The sequence below is a fragment of the Neomonachus schauinslandi genome, chromosome 14 (genome assembly GCF_002201575.2).
Source record: "Neomonachus schauinslandi chromosome 14, ASM220157v2, whole genome shotgun sequence".
NCBI lineage: Eukaryota > Metazoa > Chordata > Mammalia > Carnivora > Phocidae > Neomonachus > Neomonachus schauinslandi.
Window position 1 is genome coordinate 56,415,630 of NC_058416.1, and position 22,125 is coordinate 56,437,754.

The window sequence follows — 22,125 nt, forward strand, 5'->3', positions numbered from 1 at the left end:
AGGAGCCAGCCAGGTATACAGCTCCTGAGTCTGAAGCAGAGGTCAGGGCTAGACATGTGGGTGCTGGTGCAAATAAATGGTATTTTAAAGCCACTGAAATATGGAAGTTCACCTGGGAAAATACACAGAAGAGGCCCTGGGCCTTCTCTGGTGGAAGAGTAGCTAGCAAAGGAGACTGAGCAGGGGAGGACAGGGAGAGCAGGAAATCAGGAGCGTGTGGGGCTAAGACAGCCCAGTGCATGTGCTAATGCTGAGGGCCCAGCGAGGAAGGCCTCACGGGGATGTGGGCACAGCAGGTCTGGGATAACTGTGGCAAGAGCAATCGAGAAGTGAGGGGAGGCTGATTGGGTGGGTAGAGAGGAAAGGGGGCGGGGGGGTAGGCAGACTGCCACAGAAGGCAGCCTTTTGTTGTTGTTGTTGTTGTTTTTAAAGCAACTCTTTCAAGAAGTCTTGAAATACAGCCAGGATACTGTGGGGGTAGGGTGGGATGTGGAGTCTCTTAGAGTTTAAGTTAGGAACTACCAGAGAGGGAATGGTTACCAGCATAAACACAGTGCCTGGGTTTGAATCCTAGTTCTGCTGTGTGCCCTGAGCAGGCGACTTAACTTTCCTGTACCTCAGTTTCCTCGTCTATAAAATAAAGAGCGTACCTTCCTCATAGGATAATTATGAGGACTGAGTTGGGGTGTATGTGTTAAATACTAAGGCAGTCTGGGCACAAGTGTTTGCTCCTCTTGTTACCACTGACGCTGATGAGGGCGATGGCTCTGAGAGAGGTGATGCGCTCCAGAGGGCAAGCGAGAGGGCCAGTAGCACCCCTCCTCTGTGTTAGCAGGGGAAGAGGTACAAGGGTGGGACAGAGGCAGGGAGGCGGGGTGCTCTTTTTGGTAGTGGACAGATGAGGGAGTTCTCTGTGTTCCCTGAGGCAGTCATGGGCTGGGGCATGGAGAGAGGCTGTGGGAATGTACAGAGTTTTGAGATAAGAGAAGCTATGAGAAGTAAAAAAGCATGAACATATGAGAGAACTGTATTGGCTGCCCATGTAATCTGGAGGTTCCATCTGAAATTGCTGGCTTCAGGTCAAACCAGGGAAGAAAGAGATACACACTTCTACAGCCTTGACCACCAGTTTGGGTTCTGGCATGGATTAGCCAAGTAGGAGTTCTACCCAGGGCCAGTGTATGAAGGAGCACGGGTATTAATGGTCTAGGCCCATCTGGTTTGGGGATAAACTGTGCTGCGTGGAGTGCAGAGGGAGGTGGTGGTGAGAAAGCATGAGGGCTTTGAGGTCTTGATGCAGTTGAGGAGCTGCTGGGATGGAAAGTAACAGTAGAAAGGAGGAGGAGGGGGTTGATTAATAGGATGCTTCAAATAGAGATTTTGGAGGTGGGATGGGTATTTACAAAGTAGGCCAGGGTATGATCATGGGAAGAGGGTGGCTGAGGAAAGTCCTCTGAAAGACAGGAACCAGAGGACTTGGAAGGTCAGATGTGGGGTGGTTGAAATCATGGAGAAAGATGGCCCGAGCTGTGGAACAAAGACACTGAGTCAAGGTCTGAAGCCAGTGGGATGGGGTCAGTGATCACAAGGGGCAGTAATGATGGGTACAGTCTGAAGAGTTTGGAGAAGAGGAGGAATGTGGAGTCTGGAGGAACCTTGACCAGTCCCAGGCCTTCTCTGAGGGATGTGAACTGGCTTAGCCAAGGAAAGGTCCTTGGGGACAAGGAGGTGTGAGAGCGAGAAGGATCGGGGGCAGACTGGTGAGGCACCAGGGAGTTTGAGGGGCACAGTGAGAGAGTTTGGGGGGACAATTTGATCAGATTATTAAGTGCTTACAATAGAGTAGGGTTGAAAGTCCAGATGATGATAGATCCAGAGGACTTGAGATTCTAGAACAAGAGTGCTTTAGAGAGATAACCTACCTGTGTACTTTCCTACATTCATACAGAGAGGCAGCAACCGGCCTTCACCAGAAGGGGTAAGGACAAACCACAGGAACCCCACTGAAGCGTCTACTGTGCACAAAGGCTGCATTCCTGTCCTCTGCCTTCTTGCTGCTGAAGAATACCTCCCGGGTTCATCTCTCAGTGAGACGCCTAATAAAGACTTTAGAACAATACCCACCTCTTTCTGACAGCCAGCTGATTGAAAGGCAACACGAAATGGCTGCTCTGCATGAGGCCAAACTGGTGAGCACTGGGGATATACTCTGGGGCTCTGTCCACAGCACACTGTTCCTATAAGAGATGCAGATGGACTCTCACCACACAGAGCCAGGGCCACCACTAACATGTACACAAGTTTTTCCATGAAAACCTCTCTGAAGCAATTGGATCAGAACACCAACAGCTACAAATATGTGTTGGCACAGACTTAATCTTTAAATAATTTACTTGCTATCTCTTTATCTCTGAGAAGGCAATTGGAGCTTCTGTCTTTCACCTCAGTCCCACTCAAGTTTGCTTAAAATTCCCCTGAGTTTTCATCAGGGGAAGGGCCAGAGGGTATCAGCGGCTGCAGGAGCAGCTCCAGCACGTGCACCAGGAAACTGGAAGTGCCCACAGGCCCCTGGCCCGGCAGGGTCTCTGAGGGTGATGTCTCTAATTCCTCCTGGGCAGTAGCAAGGTACAGTGGAGAGGAGCCCGTGTGGGAGGGGGTCTGCTTGGGAACCTGCATCATGTCTGACAGCTCCCTCCACAGAGTGAGTCCGAACCACATGAGGCGTCAGACTCATATTTCTGGCTTGCGTGGGGCGGGGGGGGGTGCGCGTGGTGGTGCTACCAAGAAGAGAGCTGGCTTGAACTCAACAGTTGGCTCTGGTTGGAAGGTACTGCTCTTTGCGTGACTGCACCACCATCTACATACTTAGAGTACATGCTTTTAACCAAGGAAATGGAGAAATCAGAAAAGGGAAAAGAAAATGAAAACTAAGAACTGCCATTAAAAATATTTGGTCAATACATATGCAATGGAATATTACTCAGCTGTCAAAAAGAATGAAATCTTGCCATTGGCAAAGACTTGGGTGGAGCTACAGAGTGATGCTAAGTGAAATAAGTCAGAGAAAGACAAATACTATATGATTTCCCTTATATGTGGAATTTAAGAAACAAAACTGATGAACATATGGGAAGGGAGAAAAAAAGAGACTCTTAATGATAGAGAACAGAGTTGCTGGAGGGGAGGTTTGTGGGGGATGCGCTAGATGGGGGGTGGGCATTAAGGAGGGCATGGGATGTGATGAGCACTGGGTGTTACATGCAACTGAAAATTGCTGAACGCTACATCTGAGACTAATGATGGTCTATATGTTGGCTAACTGAATTAAAAAAAAAAAGAGAGAGAGTAAGGAAAGCCCCTCTTACCAGACTTGGTAAAGGCTGGGGCTGTGGCAGGAGCTCACTGTCTTCTCCATGAAGAGCCAGCTTTGGCCTTTCTGAAAGCAAACAGGTGTCCAAGTCCACCTGTTCATTGCCAGCCGCACTCGTGAAATCCAAATGTCTAGATACAGAGTGTTTACAAAATTAAGATACTACAAGTCAACACATAAACCAATGTCATTTGACTCTTGAGCACTAACATCCATGCCGAACTGCTCATCTCTTACTCTTACGGTAACCAAGCTGACCGTCTTCCACGGCGACTGGTATCCTCCCGTTTGATTCTTGCCGCCCCTGCCCCACGTTGTCCACCTGGCCACCACCCCTCCAGAGCCAGTTCAGGTGCCACCAGCCCCTCCTGCAGCCTGGGCCGGGGCCAAGGGAAAGACTGGCTCTGGCGCTCACAGTAGTGCGCACACTGGCCTCACTCAAACACTCATTTCTTTCCTTCTGACAGGGTTACAGCTGCCAGGAAGTCATGAAGTATACTTGTCCTAATTCCCTTTACTCTGCAGCCCTTGCAATATGTCCCATCTGCCTCTACCCTCTTGGCACTTTCTGGGGACATGGCTGTGAACAGCACAGAAATGTTTCTGCCCTATGGAGTTCCCGGCCTCATGGCTTTCAGTAAGAAGAAGATGCCAAATCAGTTGGTACATTTATAAACAGAACTGGGTGAATAAATAAATCAACTGTACAAATAAGTAAACCAAGGCTCTGACATTAGAATTGTGTTGAAACCCAATATACCATTTTATTCTTTTAAATTTCAGGGACTCTTAAGAGATTCTTTTATAGAGGACACGGTGACCATTAAAGATTCAGGTCCTTGTTCGCGGTCTCAAGGCAAAATCAGCAGCCGAGCTAGGAGGGGAACCTCGGTCTCCTGACGCTCAGCATATGCTCAGTTTCTCCCAGGCAGACTCTGGCTCCGCACCCCCCCCACCTCCAGCTCATAGCACAGCCTTTGTCCCACCAGCACTCTTACCTAGGCAGAGGCTGAGTGAGGAAGAAGTAACCGCCCATGGGCACAGTTCTCTTCCTCATCGTGAGCCCCGCAGAGGAAACAGACTAACAGTTCTTAGACAGTCCTTGTTTTAGGAGGAACCATTAATAATCTGAAGTTGCAAGTAGCCCAGCTGTAAAGGCTCCTTAAAGCAGTGAGCTCAAGGCAGCAAGAAACCTGCATCACAAAATCTCTCTATTCCCTGAAATGCAGGTCAAAAGTGTATTTGACCTCTGATGTTTATTGATGGTCCTATCGAACTAATGTTCAGTGGTTTTTTTTTTTTTTTTTTTAATTCTAGGATTACCAGATTTATCCATCATTCTAATCCAATGAAATCCATTTGGGTGACTGTTGTGATAGAACAATGGAGTTCACTTATTATTCAGAAACATAGGATTTTAGGCAATCTCAAACAACAAAATTAGATAGATCCGTGTCAGTACTCAGCAATAAAAGATTTCTAGGAAGTGCAAAAATATGTTGAGAGCAGTTATACTTACTCCATATTAAAGATCAGGTTTTTGATACAGCCATGGAATGATCTTCTCATCTTGAGCACTGATGTCCCTTCCCTCTCTGGAATCCCCCCTATGTACAGCTTGGATACATTTATTGCCCTGCTTTCTGCTGAGGGGCCCAACTTCATTTCTACAGGATTCATCTCATCCATTTGGACAGTGACAACTCTAAAAGGTCAAAGGAGGGGAAAAAAAAAAGAGCTTTTAAATATAATGAAACATAACTGTCTATTTTAATATATAATTCCACAAGTTCATACTGAATGAGAAAAGTTCATACTGAAATATAAATTTTTAACATGACACTATGTGAATAAAAAGGTGAATCTTGAAAATGAAAACTTACAATTGAACATTCTCCCCAAATGAATAGGTGTTATTAAATACTGTTGAGTTCAATTGCTTTTTGGAGGCTGTTATTCTTTTACTTTATCTGTGATGAAATGTCCAACATGCTTTTAAAATATTTGGTCTATAGTTTTGGAGGGAAATACATAGGGATGTTGATATAACACTACTTACTATTTTACTATTTGTATTTTACTGTTTACTATGTTACTATTTACTGTTTTTTCCATTTGCTTTTTTAGTATTAATGCAATGTTATTTACTAACACTATGGTACTATTTGCCACAGAATTATTCTGATCTAAGACAATGTAGACTAGGCCCCAGAAAAGAGCAGGGTTAACGTTTTTCAATTTTGAAAATTCCACAAATATCTTATTTCAAAGCAGATGAAATTAATTTCCAGGGAGGTATTCTAGCAAGGTTCCAGAATTATTATGGAGCTATAAAATCTCTGAATGCTCATGACCTCATACTAATCATCCCAATCATTTCACTGCAAAGAGTATCCTAACAATGTTCCTATTGGTGAGGTCACCATGCCCTCGTACACAAATACCTCCCGGTCCTTATCAAGGAAATGGAATGCTCTTGTCCATCGCCATATGTGCCCTTGGGAGCACGCAGGAGCGCTCTTCTCAGGCTGGTTCCATCCCCAGAGTTAACATGCACTTCAATGTAGCCTCCAATCAGAGTGATGGAAAAGAAGGGCTGGGAAGGTTGCTAAGAGATTTCAGATAGAAAAAAACATTACTACGTGATTTTTAAAATTATTATCTTATGAAGATAATGTTGGAATATTAATAAGCAATTTATCAAGAATATCACTATCTCCATCTGACACTTTTTTTTTTTTTTAAAGATTTTATTTATTTATTTGACAGAGAGACGGTGAGAGAGGGAACAGAAGCAGGGGGAGCAGGAGAGGGAGAAGCAGGCTTCCCGTCGAGCAGGGAGCCCAATGTGGGGCTCGATCCCAGGACCCTGGGATCATGACCTGAGCCGAAGGCAGACGCTTAACGACTGAGCCACCCAGGCGCCCCTGACACAACTCTTTTATATTTTGTATATGACTTTCTAATCTTTGCTCATATAACTTACATTCGGCATTATGCTCATATCACTAACCATCTCAAAGATTTCCATTTCTACATAGCCTTCATACTTTTTATTGCCACATTATGTGCCAACAAATAGGTACATTATAAGTATTGATCAATTTTTTATTGTTAAAAATTTAGTTTCCAATTTTTTGTTACCATACATAACACTTTTTGCCTGTGAAATTGTTTCTAACATTTCTAAAAGTGAGATTAAAAGGCTGAAGAGTTTGGAAATTATTAAAGCTCTGAGAACTATTTTGCCACATTGAAAATAGCTCCACCAGCAGAACTGGAATATAAGTATCTCACAATATCTTTGTGAGCCTTGGATGACCACATACCATGTTACTGACATAGCAGCAAACCCATTAGCAAATGGTTCTATTGAGAATGGTGGAGGAAAACAGTCTGTCATTTCTTCAAAAAGCGAACCATAGAATTATCATGTGACCTAGCAATTCCACTCCTAGGTATATATACTCAAAAGAACTCAAGGTACTCAAATGAATACTTGTACGTGAATACTTGTTCATAGCAGCATTATTCATAATAGCCAAAACACAGATACAACCGCAAGTGTCCATCAGTGAATAAATTATGCTGTGTACACACAGCGGAGTATCAATTCAGCCGTAAAAATGAAGTGCTGACACCTGCCACAATGTGGATGAAGCTCCAAAGCACGCTAAGTGGAAGACACGGAAGATCACATGCTGTGTGCACCCATTTCTATGAAATCTAGAGAACAGGGGAATTCACTCATAGATACAGAAAGAAGACTGGTGGTCACCAGGGATGGGGAGTGACTGCTTCATGGCACAGGCTTCTCTTTTGGGGGATAAAAATGTTTTGGAACTAGACCGAGGTGGCCTCTCAACATTGTGAAAGCATTAAATGCTACGAAGTTTTTAGTTCACTTTGAAATGGTTACTTTTATGTTATATGAATTTCATCTCAATTAGGAAAAAAAGGAAAAGATGGGTGGAGTCCATACACCACTATGTCATTTGTTAGATCTTCACCAAGCGGCTCGGGAGGCATGAGGGGTCTGCAGACTGGTGTTCCAGTATTGGTGACCTTGGGCAGGTTACCAAGGTTCTCTGAACCCATTTCCTCCTCAGCAAAATGTAGGAAGCAGCATTCACCCTGTGGCGTGGGTGTGATAATCATACAGCAGTGTCTGTACAGTCTCGTGCGCGGTAGAGGACGGCACGCTGCGAGCGGCACTTACGTGGCCGCTACTTCATTAAGACAATACATTACCATTCGGTAAAGCCCCTTCAGATTACATGATATATGCAAGTCTGAGCAAAGGAAAGGCTAAATATCATCTATGCTCTTAAAATGGAATACAAATATGGAAAACCAACTTTCTTCCGCTGGCCCACTGTGTTTATCACAGGCCACATTTCTCTTTCAATCCTATTTGTAGATAAGGAAAATTGTGCTTCCTGGAGCAGTATACTAAGAAACTCTACAGAACTTAAGGATTTACTGTCTTAGCCTTAGAATAAAGAGTAACAACTGTAATGTGGAAAAAAGCTCAGTTTGTGTCATCTGAATGAGCTTGAAAAGAATTAGAGGTAGACAGCAAGTATCTTTCTTCTCAGTAGCTAAACAAGGAAAATGGATTGTGTAACAGAGAAATCCCTGATTCATAGGGAAAAGACATTCAGCAGTGTAACTCCTACTCACTGAAATGCACACTCAAACTGGCCACACAGCTACAATAAATGTTCATGACTGAGTCATTTTCCACCTAGTGTTTCTCGAAGTCATTTCCTTCCTTAGCTCCTGACTGAATAGCAATAGCATTTGAGCTACTCACCCCATGGGCCTGCAGATGACCCTGCTTCTCCCCCTGCCTGCCCAGGGCAGCCAGGATGATGCCACTGCTGTTCTTGGTGGCAAATGTGACCAACAATTCCGATTCTGGTGACAAAGACTTGGGTGACAGTTCAATGTAGCCGCCTTTCAAGAAGCTAACACTTCGGATAGGCTGGTCACAAAAGAGAGGAAGGAGCACCATCAGGCCCACCTGAATGCTGCATCGCCCGTAGTGGGGGTTACTGCAGGTCTCCCCATCATCCCTTTCCCATCCTCCCCCCACTCCCGGCTTAGATTTTGTTACCTCACTATATTGGTAAGTCAGTGGACATTTATAGAAACTCATTCCAATATTAATAAAACGCTTCCCACCTCCAGTATACAGCCTTTTCTCACGCCGTAGGAATTTCTGTGTAAATCAAAGGTTGATCTGGATATTTCCAGGTTTTTGATACAGCCCACATAGCTTTTGCTGGTGACACCTTTCCTGTGGGGAAGGCATGAGAACAAAATTTGCCTTTTATAACTCCATTTTTGAAAGAAGGAATAAAAATAAAAATAGATCTACAAGTAAAGAAGAGGTGCTTCTATATCTCATTCTGCAGAAATGTCTAGGTCTCTAAGAAGGATACTGATGGTGAAGACTTCAGGTCAAATGAATGCTCTCCTTAGGACCAAAGAAAGGGGTTGAATTCAGTGAGTTAGAATTGCTAAGAGATTCTAGCTAGATGGCTACCTAGATAAAATGTTTAATATTTTAAGGAAAAGTATAGTCACTGCAGTTTAAATATACTCATTAAAACACAGGCCAATTATGAAAGACAGTACACAGTCATAAAGAAAAAAAATGGCACACAGACTGAAATCCAGGTTTCAGGTAGGGTAGAACATGGACATAAGCCTTCCATGGAAGCAAATGTGGACAGTGTTATTTCCTAGGATCACATGGCTACAGAAGTCACTGGCCGTTGTCCAACTACACAGTCGTGAGCTTTGTCCTGAAGGAAATAATTGCATTTGGTGAAGTCTAGGATTATCCAAATCCTCATTTCTTCGACTCCAAATCAGTACCATATTTTTCTTAACAGAAGTTGCCACACTGCTGGCTGGGGTGTGGCTGTCATGTAATCAAGCTCTCATTTCCCAAATATGGAGATGACTGAACATCTCCAAGCTATACTCTGAAACATCAGCTAGTCACAGGAGAACTTGGAAGTCACATGGTTTCCAGTTAGGGTCTCATCTCATGTTTCTCTCCCTCTGTGTTGAGCAATGAGCTGTAGACCAGTAGGCAACTACTTGATTTAGGACAGATTTCGACCTTTCTGGATCTCAGTTTCTTCCTTTGTAAATGAGGAGGCTGGCCTTGATAGATACCCAAAGTTCCTTCTAGCATAAAAGTCTGTGATTTGGGATATCCTCCTAGAAAATGGGACCTTTTCTCCAGTGTCTACATGGTGTCCATTTAGGTCCAGTACAGATGAGCTGTGACACAGCTTGTTGCTATAGGAGCATCCACCCCTGCTGCCACCATGTGAGGAAACGTTATCTGGAATCTGGGATTAGGAGACAGGCTTCCAGTTCTGGCTCCATCTTGGCAGAGGGGTAACACCTGGGGCAAGTGACCAACTCCCCTGAAGTTTAATTTATTTCCAAGATGGGCTAGGGGTGTGGCGACTGTGGTGGTAAACTGTGTTCCTTGGAACTTTCTGGCAAAGAGAAGGGGTGAGGAGTGGATCTGGGCTGCTCAACTTACAGCACCCAGAGTGGCTGCACTTGCATATGGCTTATTAGGATTCCGTGCAAGAACTCAGCTGGAAGACGGGATAGTGCTACTAACTTACCTGAAGACCACTGGGTTGGGTGACTCAGTCTGGACATTTGATAATCCCACTCCCTGGAATCCATCTTGCCTTGACTGCTGGCCTTTCATATAGGACTTTTTTTTTTTTTAATGGTGTGAAAGAAACTTAGGGCTTAATTTGTCCAATCCAAAATTACAAAACTGAGGACAATGACCCACAGAAAGCTTAGGTCAATTATTTTTTTTTTAAAGATTTTATTTATTTATTTGAGACAGAGAGAATGAGAGACAGAGAGCATGAGAGGGAGGAGGGTCAGAGGGAGAAGCAGACTCCCTGCTGAGCAGGGAGCCCGATGTGGGACTCGATCCCGGGACTCCAGGATCATGACCTGAGCCGAAGGCAGTCGCTTAACCAACTGAGCCACCCAGGCGCCCCATGCTTATGTCAATTATTAAAGTAAAGTCACAAAGCTAAACATGAATCAGTGTTACAAAACGATTTCATTGCCTCCTCTGCCATCTTTCTTCCACCTTCCTGATGCTGGTCTTTCAGCTTTCACATACATTATTCATTCTCATCACACAAAGGGGAAATCCAGACAAGTCTGCAGAGAGCATGATTTTTTTGCCCTGAAAAAGATTCTACTAAAATCTCTAGTGAGAACAACTTGTGATGGAAAATGGGGTCTCCAAATACTATATAATATTAGTAACAATTAGTAATGATTTCTAGATGTTCTAAAGGCAACAAATAGAAAAATCATTAATTTTACTGCAGAAGGGTTTCTTTACCTCCCAATTAATATGACAGTGGTTTGAATCAAGGCAGATGGTATGGGTTAAAATTTGTCCCCCACAAAAGATGAAGTCCTAACCCCCAGTACCTGTGAGTGTGACCTGATTTGGAAATAAGGTCGTTACAAATGTAATCAAGTTAAGATGAGGGCATTAGGGTGGTTCCAATAGGACCGGTATCCTTATAAAAGGGATATTTGGACACAGAGAGACGCACACAGAGGGAAGACAATGTAATAAGACACAGAGAATGTTATCTATAAGTTGAGGAATGCCTGAAGTTGCCAGAAGCTAGGAGCGAGGCATGGACCAGATTCTTTCTCACAGCCCTCCAAAGGAAGCAGCTTTGCTGACACCCTAATTTTGGACCTGTAGCCTCCAGGGCTGTGAGAGAGCACACTTCTGTTGTCTGTCCCCTGGCTTGTGGTGCCTTGTTATGGCAGCCCTAGGAAGCTAACACATCTGGCAATTATGGGCATAATTATGGCATGTGATATACCTTACAACTCTTGACCTAGGTAATCCACCCACATAAATTGGATCTTTATCTAGACGATTGAGGTCAGAAGATGCTCCTGGAGTTTCACCTTGCTTGGTTTCTCTATAATTGGTGTTATATGCATCAATAACTGCTAGGATTCCTAAAAAGAAGAGACAGGAAAATGAAAATCATTTTCTACATTAAGGTAAAAACAAAGTTCACTTGTAAGTTCTTTCTTTATAAATTCTTTCACATTCTGCACATTTGACCAGGGAGTATTCTTGACTATTAAAGGACACATGAAAATCCTCTGTACAAAAGTCAATGAATCCAGAATACATATCACTGAATGACAGCAGTATGTATGTGGCAGGAAAGAGAATGGATTTGATCTTTGATTCCAATACAGTATTTAATGTTACGTAATACACTTGGAAACCATAAAAAAAATAGAATTCTAATATTCCCCCAGCAAAATGTGAATCCTGGCATTTAGTATTTCAAAGAAAACAATGGCTTTCTATCAGAATATCATTCAAGAGTACCCAAGAAGCTAAAGTAAATAAAGACTGCTGATTTTGGAAGGATTTCTTTTTTTCTTCCTTCCTTCCTTCCTCAATCCCTCCCTCCCTTCTTTTCTTTTTTTTAAGTTTTTAGAGACAAGAGAGAAGGGGGAGAGGGAGAGAGAGAATCCCAAGCAGGCTCCATGCCCAGTGGAGAGCCCAACGCAGGGCTCGATCTCACAACCCCAAGACCATGACCTGAGCCAAAATCAAGAGTCAGACATTTAACCTACTGAGCCACTCAGGTGTCCCTGATTTTGGAAGGATTTCTGTTCCTATAAGGGTGACCTGTAACATCTCATTGCCCTTCTGTGTACTTAACTTGCTTTCGGTTTCTCTGGAAGGCGATTTTGTACCAGGTTCCGTTGTTATAGCGTCTGTCTGTAATAAGGGCAAGAGGTCCTGAACCCAGGTCAACTGTAACTTTGACTCTGCCGTGCACCAGCTCGATGGATAAAAAGTCTTTCTGTGAAGAAGAGAAAAGAGTTACCCAGGGCTATATCGTTCTCACAGATGCCCTTTCCTTTCAAGTTGCGGATGGTAGAAACCTTCCAAAGTCAAACTCCGAAAACTGGATCTGGCCCAACAGTCAGAGGTCTCTGTTGGAAACTGAAGTATCTGGGAAGACTTTCTAGAATACTACACAGATATAAAGGAGAGAAACACACTATTGCCAAAATCTACAGTAAGAGAAGTGCAATCTTTGTATCTTCTTCATTTAGATCGACAAATGGGCCAGTCCTACAAATAAAACTAGAAGATTGAGAGAAATCACCCCCACAATAGGATAAAAATAACATTAAAGTCCTGTAGATGGAATTCAAAGAAGGCCACAGTGATCAGAGTAACATGGAACAAGATAGAGGAAAGTCAAAATTTAATAACAAGTATCATTGATAATCTATAAATGATAGGATGGCTCTTTTCTACTTGGTGCTCTCCTGTATTTTGCAATGGTTCTCCAGTGAATTTATAACATAATAAATATTTAAAATGGGGAAACAGTATGGCATACATATGTATATCTTCTATTCGTATATGCTCATAAAGCAGTCATTAAACATAAATATCCTCATAGCAATTTCACTGTATATACTTACAGTGCCGTTTGAAGTGAGGTAGAGAAGAAGACCATTGGGTGAAAATGTACTAAAAAGCATAATTATATGAGTCCCCGTAGCCCGGAGCGTTCTCTCCACGACCGAATACCCACTCCCATCAAAATGGAAGGAAGAGTCTTCATTCTGGGGGCTGCAAAGCAGAGCAGATGAAACACAATCTATTCTCAGGAAGGTGGTTAAAGAGAAGAAACGATACCTTTCCTGAGGGCTTCCCCTCACAAACATTATGGTAGAGCTATTATTTCCATAATTTGATAACGGGTGTAAGTCATATCTTAAAATATGTTGCCATGAGAGTATGCAAGACAAATGCCAGTTGCTTTCTAAGGAAAAGAAAGTTAATGTAGGCAGTGTTCACTGTAGTAAGAAGAAAGGTCTTCAAAGGATGGATAACTGCTATAAATATTTCTACTTAGCAAGTAGATTTTCATTTGTTCTGATTTCCTTTAATGTCACCGTCCTTTCTTAATTCCAAAGCTTTCGGAGTAATTTTTTATATTAACATTTTATCACCTTCTGCTGGTTTTAAGCAATACTTCAGCTAACCTGGAATAATGATGGAAAACAAATATGTACTAATATAGCAGAAGGAACATTTTACCAAAAAAAAAAATCATTGACAACAATGAAAATCTCAAAAGTCTGCAGGATGAGCTTACAACAAAGTTATTTAAAGTAGACCTCAGTACTTCTCAGGTCAGTGTGTTTTCTGGTTGCCCCCATACCTCAAAAGGCTGACTTTATTCATTCTTCAAGTACAAAGTAAGTTTATCTGGAATATATCCTAATACATTTTAAAAACACGTTTCTGGGCTTCACAGTGAAACCTGGATTCGGGTGTTTTGGGGGAGAATATGAATTTGCACTTTTCCCAGTTGAAGGCATAATACCCAAACTCAGTGCCACATCTCCAAGCAGGACATGTAACCAAACGGTGACACTGTTTCCATTAACAAAAATAGCAGTGCTTTGTGAAACCCGAGGTTTCAAATTGATAGCTTCCCACAGTCCTGCTTTTTCCAAAGATTTCGGTCTTTTGACATCTCTTAGAAGTATAACTTAAAGGAAATGCACTCTGCATGAAGAAGCTATGGCTGAATTCTCTATTATTTCATTCTGAAACCTGTGACTTCCTGCGCAGGCATGTTCCATTGCTCTGTCTCTTGGCTGGTCACAGTTTCATGCGGCTAAGCACACAGACTCTAGAACGAGACTGCTGGGGTTCAAATCCCTGTCTCCCCATTTACTAGCTGTGTGAACTCAGGAAAGTTACCTAATGTCTCTGTGCTTCATTGCCTTCATCTATAAAATAAGGAAAATAATAGAAGCTCTCAGGAAGGGCTATACATGATTTAATACATGTAAAGTTCTTAATTAAACAGTGCTTGGTACTTAAATGTTCACTCCAGTTAGCTCTGATTATTCTGCTTTGTTCAAAGTTGCCTGAAGGGTCACCATTTTGCCCATTAAAAGCTGAGCCTCTTTTTTTTTTTTTTTTTTAAGAAGATAGCAGGAGGGGAAGAATGAAGGGGAGAAATCGGAGGGGGAGATGAACCATTAGAGACTATGGACTCAGAGAAACAAACTGAGGGTTCTAGAGGGAAGGGGGGTGGGGGACGGGTTAGCCTGGTGATGGGTATTAAAGAGGGCATGTTCTGCATGGAGCACTGGGTGTTATGCAGAAACAATGAATCATGGAACACTACATCAAAAACTAATGATGTACTGTATGGTGATTAACATAACATAAAAAAAAAAAAAGAACAGTTAAAAAAAAAAAAAAGCTGAGCCTCAAAGATTAAATATCTTGTCCAAGGCCACACCCAAGATAATGGAGAAACCAGGCTTCAAACAAAACTCCAGAAATCTGTCTTGTCCTGCTGTGCATGCTTTGTCCCTCTCCAGAGCTCGTGAGTTCTCTGTTCTCGAGAATGGGAATGCTCTGCTTCTGGCTTCTCTCCAGCAGCAGGGCCTGGCCACATGCGGTGGCCACAAAGAGGGACACATTCAAATGAAACCATGTTTGAAGGTGCACCTCCTGAGGTTTTGCTCCCAGGTCAATGACACTCTTCTGGGGCTTGTCCCCTTGTGGCCATGCTTCCATTCTATAACCACGAGGCCCACAAGCCTCACCAGTGAGCCCAGGTGCCTGTTCCCAGGTGGGCCACAGGAAGGCAGTTCCCGGCCCCTGCCCAGGCAAGGGACTCTGGGACAAATGAAAGCTGCACTGCCAAAGCAACCCTCGCTCCCCAGCTCTCAGCGCAGTGAGCCGTTAAGAATCACTAAACCTCTGATGCAAGCTCTCATGCCAGGGGGTCACGCCTGCTGTACTACCCATCAGCACTCGGGGCAGCTCTACGAGAGTGAGCGGGGTCCTGCCTGGGCTCCGGGCCTCTGAAGCCACTTCACCTGTGCCTCCGCTCGCCGCAGCGCAGAGAACCGCCTCTGTGCTCCCACAGGTGTCTCTCCTAGAGACCAGGAGATGTTGGAGGAGATCACCTCCTGTGACTAACGCTGACATCGCCAACAGCTAGCAGGGGGCCCAGAACACATGTGACCGGTCTGTCCCAAAGGTCCCGACACAGCCTGTCACAACAGCCACTCATAACTAATACAAGAATAAAGACCTGCTAATAAAAAGGCTTTTTCCATATTTAGATGAAAACTGTTAGAATCCGTTGCTTATTTTATAATATCCTTTAAGAATTTAAGAGATTGTTCATAATTATAAACATATATTCAAAGAGGAATAAAAAAGCAAAAAAAATTTCAGTTCATTTACTTAGTAATATAAGTCAAAGGTAAATGTTCATACTGAGAAAATCATTTTTTAAATCTAAAGGACATCAATGGACCACACTAATGATCTAATAATGGCAGATTACACAAAAAGGTCAAAAGCACATTGAATTCTAATCACCAGTCTGCTAAAAGTGATTCATTTCCTAGAATTAGTTTGTTAATTCAAAGCTAAAGTCTTCGTCTAATAAGTAGGGGAGGTTGCCTAAAATGAAGACAAATCAATTTACAAACACGGACAGAGAGCGCCAGCTTGTCTGTCTCTGCACCTGCCACTGTATGTTCTATGGAACATAAGCAACTCTGAAATGCTGCTTTTTAAAAAGCTGGGGTCCAGGTGAGTTTGGGAATGCTGCAACTCCACCTGTCCTGAGGACACGGTTAGTGCGTGTTAGCATATTAGAGGCTCTCATGGCCTCACAATAAGGAAGTGTACTTAACTGTTTTAACTCAGGGCTTCCTAACCATTTATGGTCAGGACACACCTTCTACCCCCACTTAGAAAAACCGTATCTAGGGGTGCCTGGGTGGCTCAGTGGGTTCAGCGTCTGCCTTCAACTCAGGTCATGATCTCAGGGTCCTGGGAGCGAGTCCTGCATCAGGCTCCCTGCTCTGCAGAGAGCCTGCTTCTCCCTCTCCCTCTGCTGTTCCCCCTGCTTGTGCTCTCTGTCTCTCTCTGTGTCAAATAAATAAATAAAATCTTTTTTTTTAAGAAAAAAGTATCTATTAATATCCTATCAAACTAGTGTTCTTTTAAAAAGCATACTTTAGATACAGTAGTCAACGTAAGGATAGCCAGCTGATTTGTTCGGTACTCAGAAAAACATTTAATCAAACTTTTGATTGAGCTGATCAGTCAGTCTGGCCCTAAGGTTCAGCTGGGTGGTCAGCCCTCTACCAAAAAAGCCAGTTCCAGGAATAGGGTCAGGAGGATGGAAGTACCCGCTAATCCCTCCTCTTGGTCTGTGGCAACCTTCATGTTCTGCTGGGGGTCTCAGGGGTTGGACATGTGGTGGGAGGTTTTTCTTCTCTTTGAAGAAGAAAGGCCACATAGACAACTGACTTCCTCATTCCAACAAAAGAGGAGAAGAGCTAGCAGTCATTCAATTCCCTCATTGCTGCAATTCAAGGCCAGAGGTTTTAAAATAACCCTGAAAGTGATGGGTGAAATTGGGGATACTATAACAGCTAAAGTAGGGGGACATTTTCCATATTAGAAATTTTCGAGCTCTGTTAAGTAAGTTACTCTGTTACTTTCCACAAGTAAGATTCATGATCTGGGGTCAATGTGGGGCCCAGAGTCCAGGGGTCAGGACAATTTTCAAGTTAGAATCACTAAATTGCTGGGGAAACCTCCCTGCTAAAAAAACAGCTGGAGGAAAAAGTGATGGGGAGTTCTCTGCTCCTAGAGTTCTAGACCTGGTGTCATTATCATTTTTGATCTCACTTGCCAATTACAAAACCTTGGGTTTCACACGTTTATTGTCAAGCAAATAATTCTGAGATGTCCACCTAAAAAGCAACAGACTGTGACTGCAGGAAGATCAGAGGTGAACACTGGTGCAGTGTCTCAAATTTATCGAGTATTTTCACATATATCATGATAAGTGCTCATCACCAGTGTTGGGAGGTAGGACAACAGGATTTTCATTTTCCTTTTCTGGAAGAAGCAGCCAAGTCTCCATGAGGTGAAATGACTTATTACAAAGTCACTGAGAGGGATTTGGTAGGAGAGGGAGCCTGAGAAACTGAGACTCCAAAGCTAATATTTTTTTCAGTCATAAGGCTCCAATAACCAAGCTTCTGGTCATGACTTTGAAAGCAAGCAAAGTCAAGGGAAAGCAGCAAATAAAAGGCTCAAACCTTTTTGAAATCCCAAGCTATGAGCCCTAAGAGAAAACAGATCTGACAGTAACAAAATGAAAACTCGCCCACATTTCTAAATGTAATGGGAGTTGCTTTCAACTGATCTTGTCACAGCTCAGTGTTAATTGCAGATATCTATCTGGACAGAGCAGCCCATTAGATGACAGAATTTTTTTTTTTTTTTAAGATTTTATTTATTTGAGAGAGAGAATGAGAGACAGAGAGCATGAGAGGGAAGAGGGTCAGAGGGAGAACCAGACCCTCCGCTGAGCAGGGAGCCCGATGCGGGACTCGATCCAGGGACTCCAGGATCATGACCTGAGCTGAAGGCAGTCGCTTAACCAACTGAGCCACCCAGACGCCCTAGATGACAGAATTATATCAGATGTTACATTTCTCTAATGGCAGAGGCAATCTATTGTCTTAATTATGAAAGTGCTAGAAAACGAGTCTTGTATACTTCTGGGGTTGCAGTTATTTTTTTAGAAAGTAAAACGGGGGCTGTTGAGCTCAGTGAGATTATTAAATGCCTGCTATTATATATCAATATCTGCCAAACAATGTCAGGTAGTTGTTCTCCATTGCCAAAGGCATTTAATTTCTAGGATTCTAGAATTTAAGAATGGGAAAGTACTTATCTATAAAAACTGGCAGCACAAACAAAATCCTCATCCTTGGAGATATTTTCAAAATAAAGATGTACAGTGATTTACCTAAGATTTCCCTGCGGCTCTCTGAGACAGAAGGTGGTTTGAGAGGATGTGTGATGTTTCTCAGTGGTATGATCCATGATGAACGCATACGAGACAGGGTGAAAACTACCTCTTAAATTAAGGTTAAAAATGATGCCCATGCTCCTATTAGTAAATGACCTATCACGACCGACATGACAAACTCTGTGCCACCGTGATGGGCATGTGAATTCTCTAAGCAGCTCTTGGATGTGAATGATACCGTGTAGTAAATTGTGGGGCCCGTTACCTTCCAAAGCAGCCATGGCACTTGCCCTCCCGTTCAATATAGTTCCACAGGCCGATGGACTGTCCGTTCAGGAAGGCCTCGCCCATGCAGCCTTTAAAATGAGTAACCTTCACAGCGAGAGACTTCTAATATAAACAAACAAAACAAACACAGCCACATGGATCAGGGAAAGGAATGCATTCTCCGTGCACACAAAACTCCTTCCTGGGAGCTCAAATTTAACATCCAAAGTCTGAGAAAACAACATCCAGAAAAATGGCTGGGTTGTGATCACTGGATTTTCTCCCAATTATTAAGTGGAATCGTAGAATGAGTGATAACCAGACAGGATCTTAAAGATCCCCTGGGTTACCAGGGTCCCTGGAGAGAAGCCCCTTTACAGGTGAGGAAACAGGCTCAGAGCACGTTGGGCAGTGGTGAGGGCCTGGCTGGGACTGACACCCTTACTCTTAGAACACCAAACCAAATCCAGGTGACTCAACTTGATCCGGTAAGGGGATAACGGGTATAATAAAATAAATCCCACTGGCTCTGGTGCTAAACACTAATTACCATTATTCTACCACTGGAGTCAGAATAGCAATAAGAGAAATTACAGAAATGAATGCAGAATACTGAATTTCCTGTTTCAGTCCTAGAAAAGAAACTCAAATAGCAAAATAACATTGGCTTCTTTTCCATTTATGATCTTTATTCGACAGGATTCTTTGCTTTATAAAACCAGCCCAACTCTGCAAATTTACTGTCATTAAGCAAAATAATAGAAACCAGAAATATTCATCTACCTGGGATATATTCAATAATTTAAGCACACTAGTTTTAGGTAAAAGCAGCCTGTCAGTCCCGTTCAGATGAACGTCTGGAAAGTTACCTTGATCTGTCCTCCAAGCCCTCCAACGAACATGAGCGTTGAGTTGTTTATATCCAGAACATTCGCTGTTCCAGGGGATTTACTTGTTTTTGTTGGTGGCTTTTGAGTTGCGCTCATTTCCTTTACACTCAATGAACCAACGTTTCCAAATCTAAGGGTCACAAAGAATTGCAAAAAGAACACTTTCAGAAGTCCGAGTCTGTCAGTGTATGTACGCATCTATTTCTAGGCAGCCTCCAGCTGCTTCTGCCCATGTTCCCTGCAGCGGGCCCCCCCACTGATCTCCCTCTTCCAATCTTGCCCACCCTGCCCCCAGTTTAGTCGCAAAGCCTTGTGGAGAAGGTCTTCTAGGTCATAAATTGCATCGTGCTACCTTTTTGCTTAAACCAGTTACAAATAATGATTCAACTCTATTTGAAACAGTCTACTGCCTTCAGTATTACTCCATTTCCATAAATAACAAAGCAAAAGAAAAGAATTTCCAGCAACAACAAACCATAGTATTATGAAAAAGTAAAAATACCTAAACCTGCTTAAAAGGAGTTACCACTAGAGAGAGGCTTTATAAGGAAGAATTTTGCTTTGTGTCTGAATATTGGATCCTTGCCTTCTTTCCTCTTCTATGTACATACCACACCTGCCATGTGGGATTTCTACTGTGTTGCTTCTCACTCCCCTCTACTGGGGAGAACACAATTTACTGGGATAGCCACCTCAGCTTTAGACCTAACATTCTAAACATAACCAATTTTTATCTTTTTTCTTCTTTTGATTGTTGATTTTGGTGACAAAGTTTATTTCTTCTGTAATAAGGAAAAAAAAGCCCTTATTTCTATAGTTAATCTAAACCAACTATGCTTTTACTATAATCTGACTTCCCCGAAGTTTCAAAGACTATTATATGATGTGACAAACATGTTGCAAACGTATAAGATACAGCTTTAAAAAAAGAAACACTTGGAGAGAACTTTCTCTACTACCTGGTTACATAGATACTGTGCCATTTGTTGTTGTCAATCGGGAAGTCTGGAAATTCCAACCGCGTTGACCCGGAGCCCATATCCCAGAGAAAGGCCACCTTCCCTCGCCGCATCTCCACTGCCAAGAAATCAGACTGGGGTGCGGGCATGAGCTGGGATGAGTTCACGTGCCGACTGTTTGCACGACTACCAAAACATGTTAAAGAATGAGCTCCTGGAGCATTTTCTCTATTTTTTTTTTTTTTTGTAGTTTTAAATTTTATTATGTTAGTCACCATACAATACATCATTAGTTTTTGATGTAGTGATCCACGATCCATTGTTTTCGTATAACACCCAGTGCTCCATGCAGTACGTGCCCTCCTTAATACCCATCACCGGACTAACCAATACCCCCTCCCCCCTCCCCTCTAAAACCCTGTTTCTCAGGTCCATAGTCTCTCATGGTTCATCTCTCCCTCCAATTCCCCCTGCCCAATTTTTCCTTCCTTCTCCTAATGTCCTCTATGTTATTGCTTATGTTCCACAAATAAGTGAAACCATAGGATAATTGACTTTCTCTGCTTGACTTATTTCACGTAGCATAATCTCCACCAGTCCCATCCATGTTGATGTAAAGGTTGGGTATTCATCTTTTCTGATGGCTGAGTAATATTCCATTGTATATATGGACCACATCTTCTTTATCCATTCATCTGTTGAAGGGCATCTCGGCTCTTTCCACAGTTTGGCTATTGCGGACATTGCTGCTATGAACATTGGGGTGCATATGGCCCTTCTTTTCACTACATCTGTGTCTTTGGGGTAAATACCCAGGAGTGCAATTGCTGGGTCATAGGGTAGCTCTATTTTTAAATTTTTGAGGAACCTCCACACTGTTTTCCAAAGTGGCTGTACCAGCTTGCATTCCCACCAACAGTGTAAGAGGGTTCCCCTTTCTCCACAACCTCTCCAACATTTGTTGTTTCTTTCCCTGTCCATTTTTGCCATTCTAACTGGTGTAAGGTGGTATCTCAATGTGGTTTTGATTTGGATTTCCCTGATGGCTAATGATGATGAACATTTTTTCATGTGTCTGTTAGCCATTTGTATGTCTTCTTCAGAGAAGTGTCTGTTCATCTCTTCTGCCCACTTTTTGACTTGATTATTTGTTTGTTGGGTGTTGAGTTTGAAAAGTTCTTTATAGATCTTGGATACCAGCCCTTTATCTGTAGTGTCATTTGCAAATACCTTCTCCCATTCTGTGGGTTGCCTCTTTGTTTTGTTGACTGTTTCCTTTGCTGTGCAGAAGCTTTTTATCTTGATGAAGTCCCAAAAGTTCATTTTTGCTTTTGTTTCACTAGCTTTTGGAGATGTATCTTGAAAGAAGTTGCTGTGGGCGATGTCAAAGAGGTTACTGCCTATGTTCTCCTCTAGGATTTTGATGGATTCCTGTCTCACACTGAGGTCTTTCATCCACTTTGAGTTTATCTTTGTGCGTGGTGTTAGAGAATGGTCGAGTTTCATTCTTCTGCATGTGGCTGTCCAATTTTCCCAGCACCATTTATTGAAGAGACTGTCTTTTTTCCATTGCATGTTTTTTCCTGCTTTGTCAAAGATTATTTGACCATAGAGTTGAGAGTCCATATCTGGGTTCTCTATTCTGTTCCATTGGTCTATCTGTCTGTTTTTGTGCCAGT

At 42.8% G+C, this 22,125-nt stretch overlaps 1 protein-coding gene across 1 annotated transcript in view; it reads right to left on the reverse strand.

Annotated features, from left to right (window-relative positions):
- Positions 1 to 22,125, reverse strand: part of LAMA1 (laminin subunit alpha 1) — a 138,106-nt gene that overhangs the window by 7,491 nt on the left and 108,490 nt on the right. Inside the window, 12 exon segments of the mRNA XM_021686201.1 lie at positions 2,125 to 2,237; positions 3,366 to 3,501; positions 4,890 to 5,075; positions 5,815 to 5,966; positions 8,187 to 8,357; positions 8,558 to 8,672; positions 11,284 to 11,427; positions 12,152 to 12,294; positions 12,929 to 13,079; positions 18,596 to 18,720; positions 19,467 to 19,617; positions 20,447 to 20,580. Of these exon segments, the coding sequence (XP_021541876.1) occupies positions 2,125 to 2,237; positions 3,366 to 3,501; positions 4,890 to 5,075; positions 5,815 to 5,966; positions 8,187 to 8,357; positions 8,558 to 8,672; positions 11,284 to 11,427; positions 12,152 to 12,294; positions 12,929 to 13,079; positions 18,596 to 18,720; positions 19,467 to 19,617; positions 20,447 to 20,580 (1,721 nt within the window).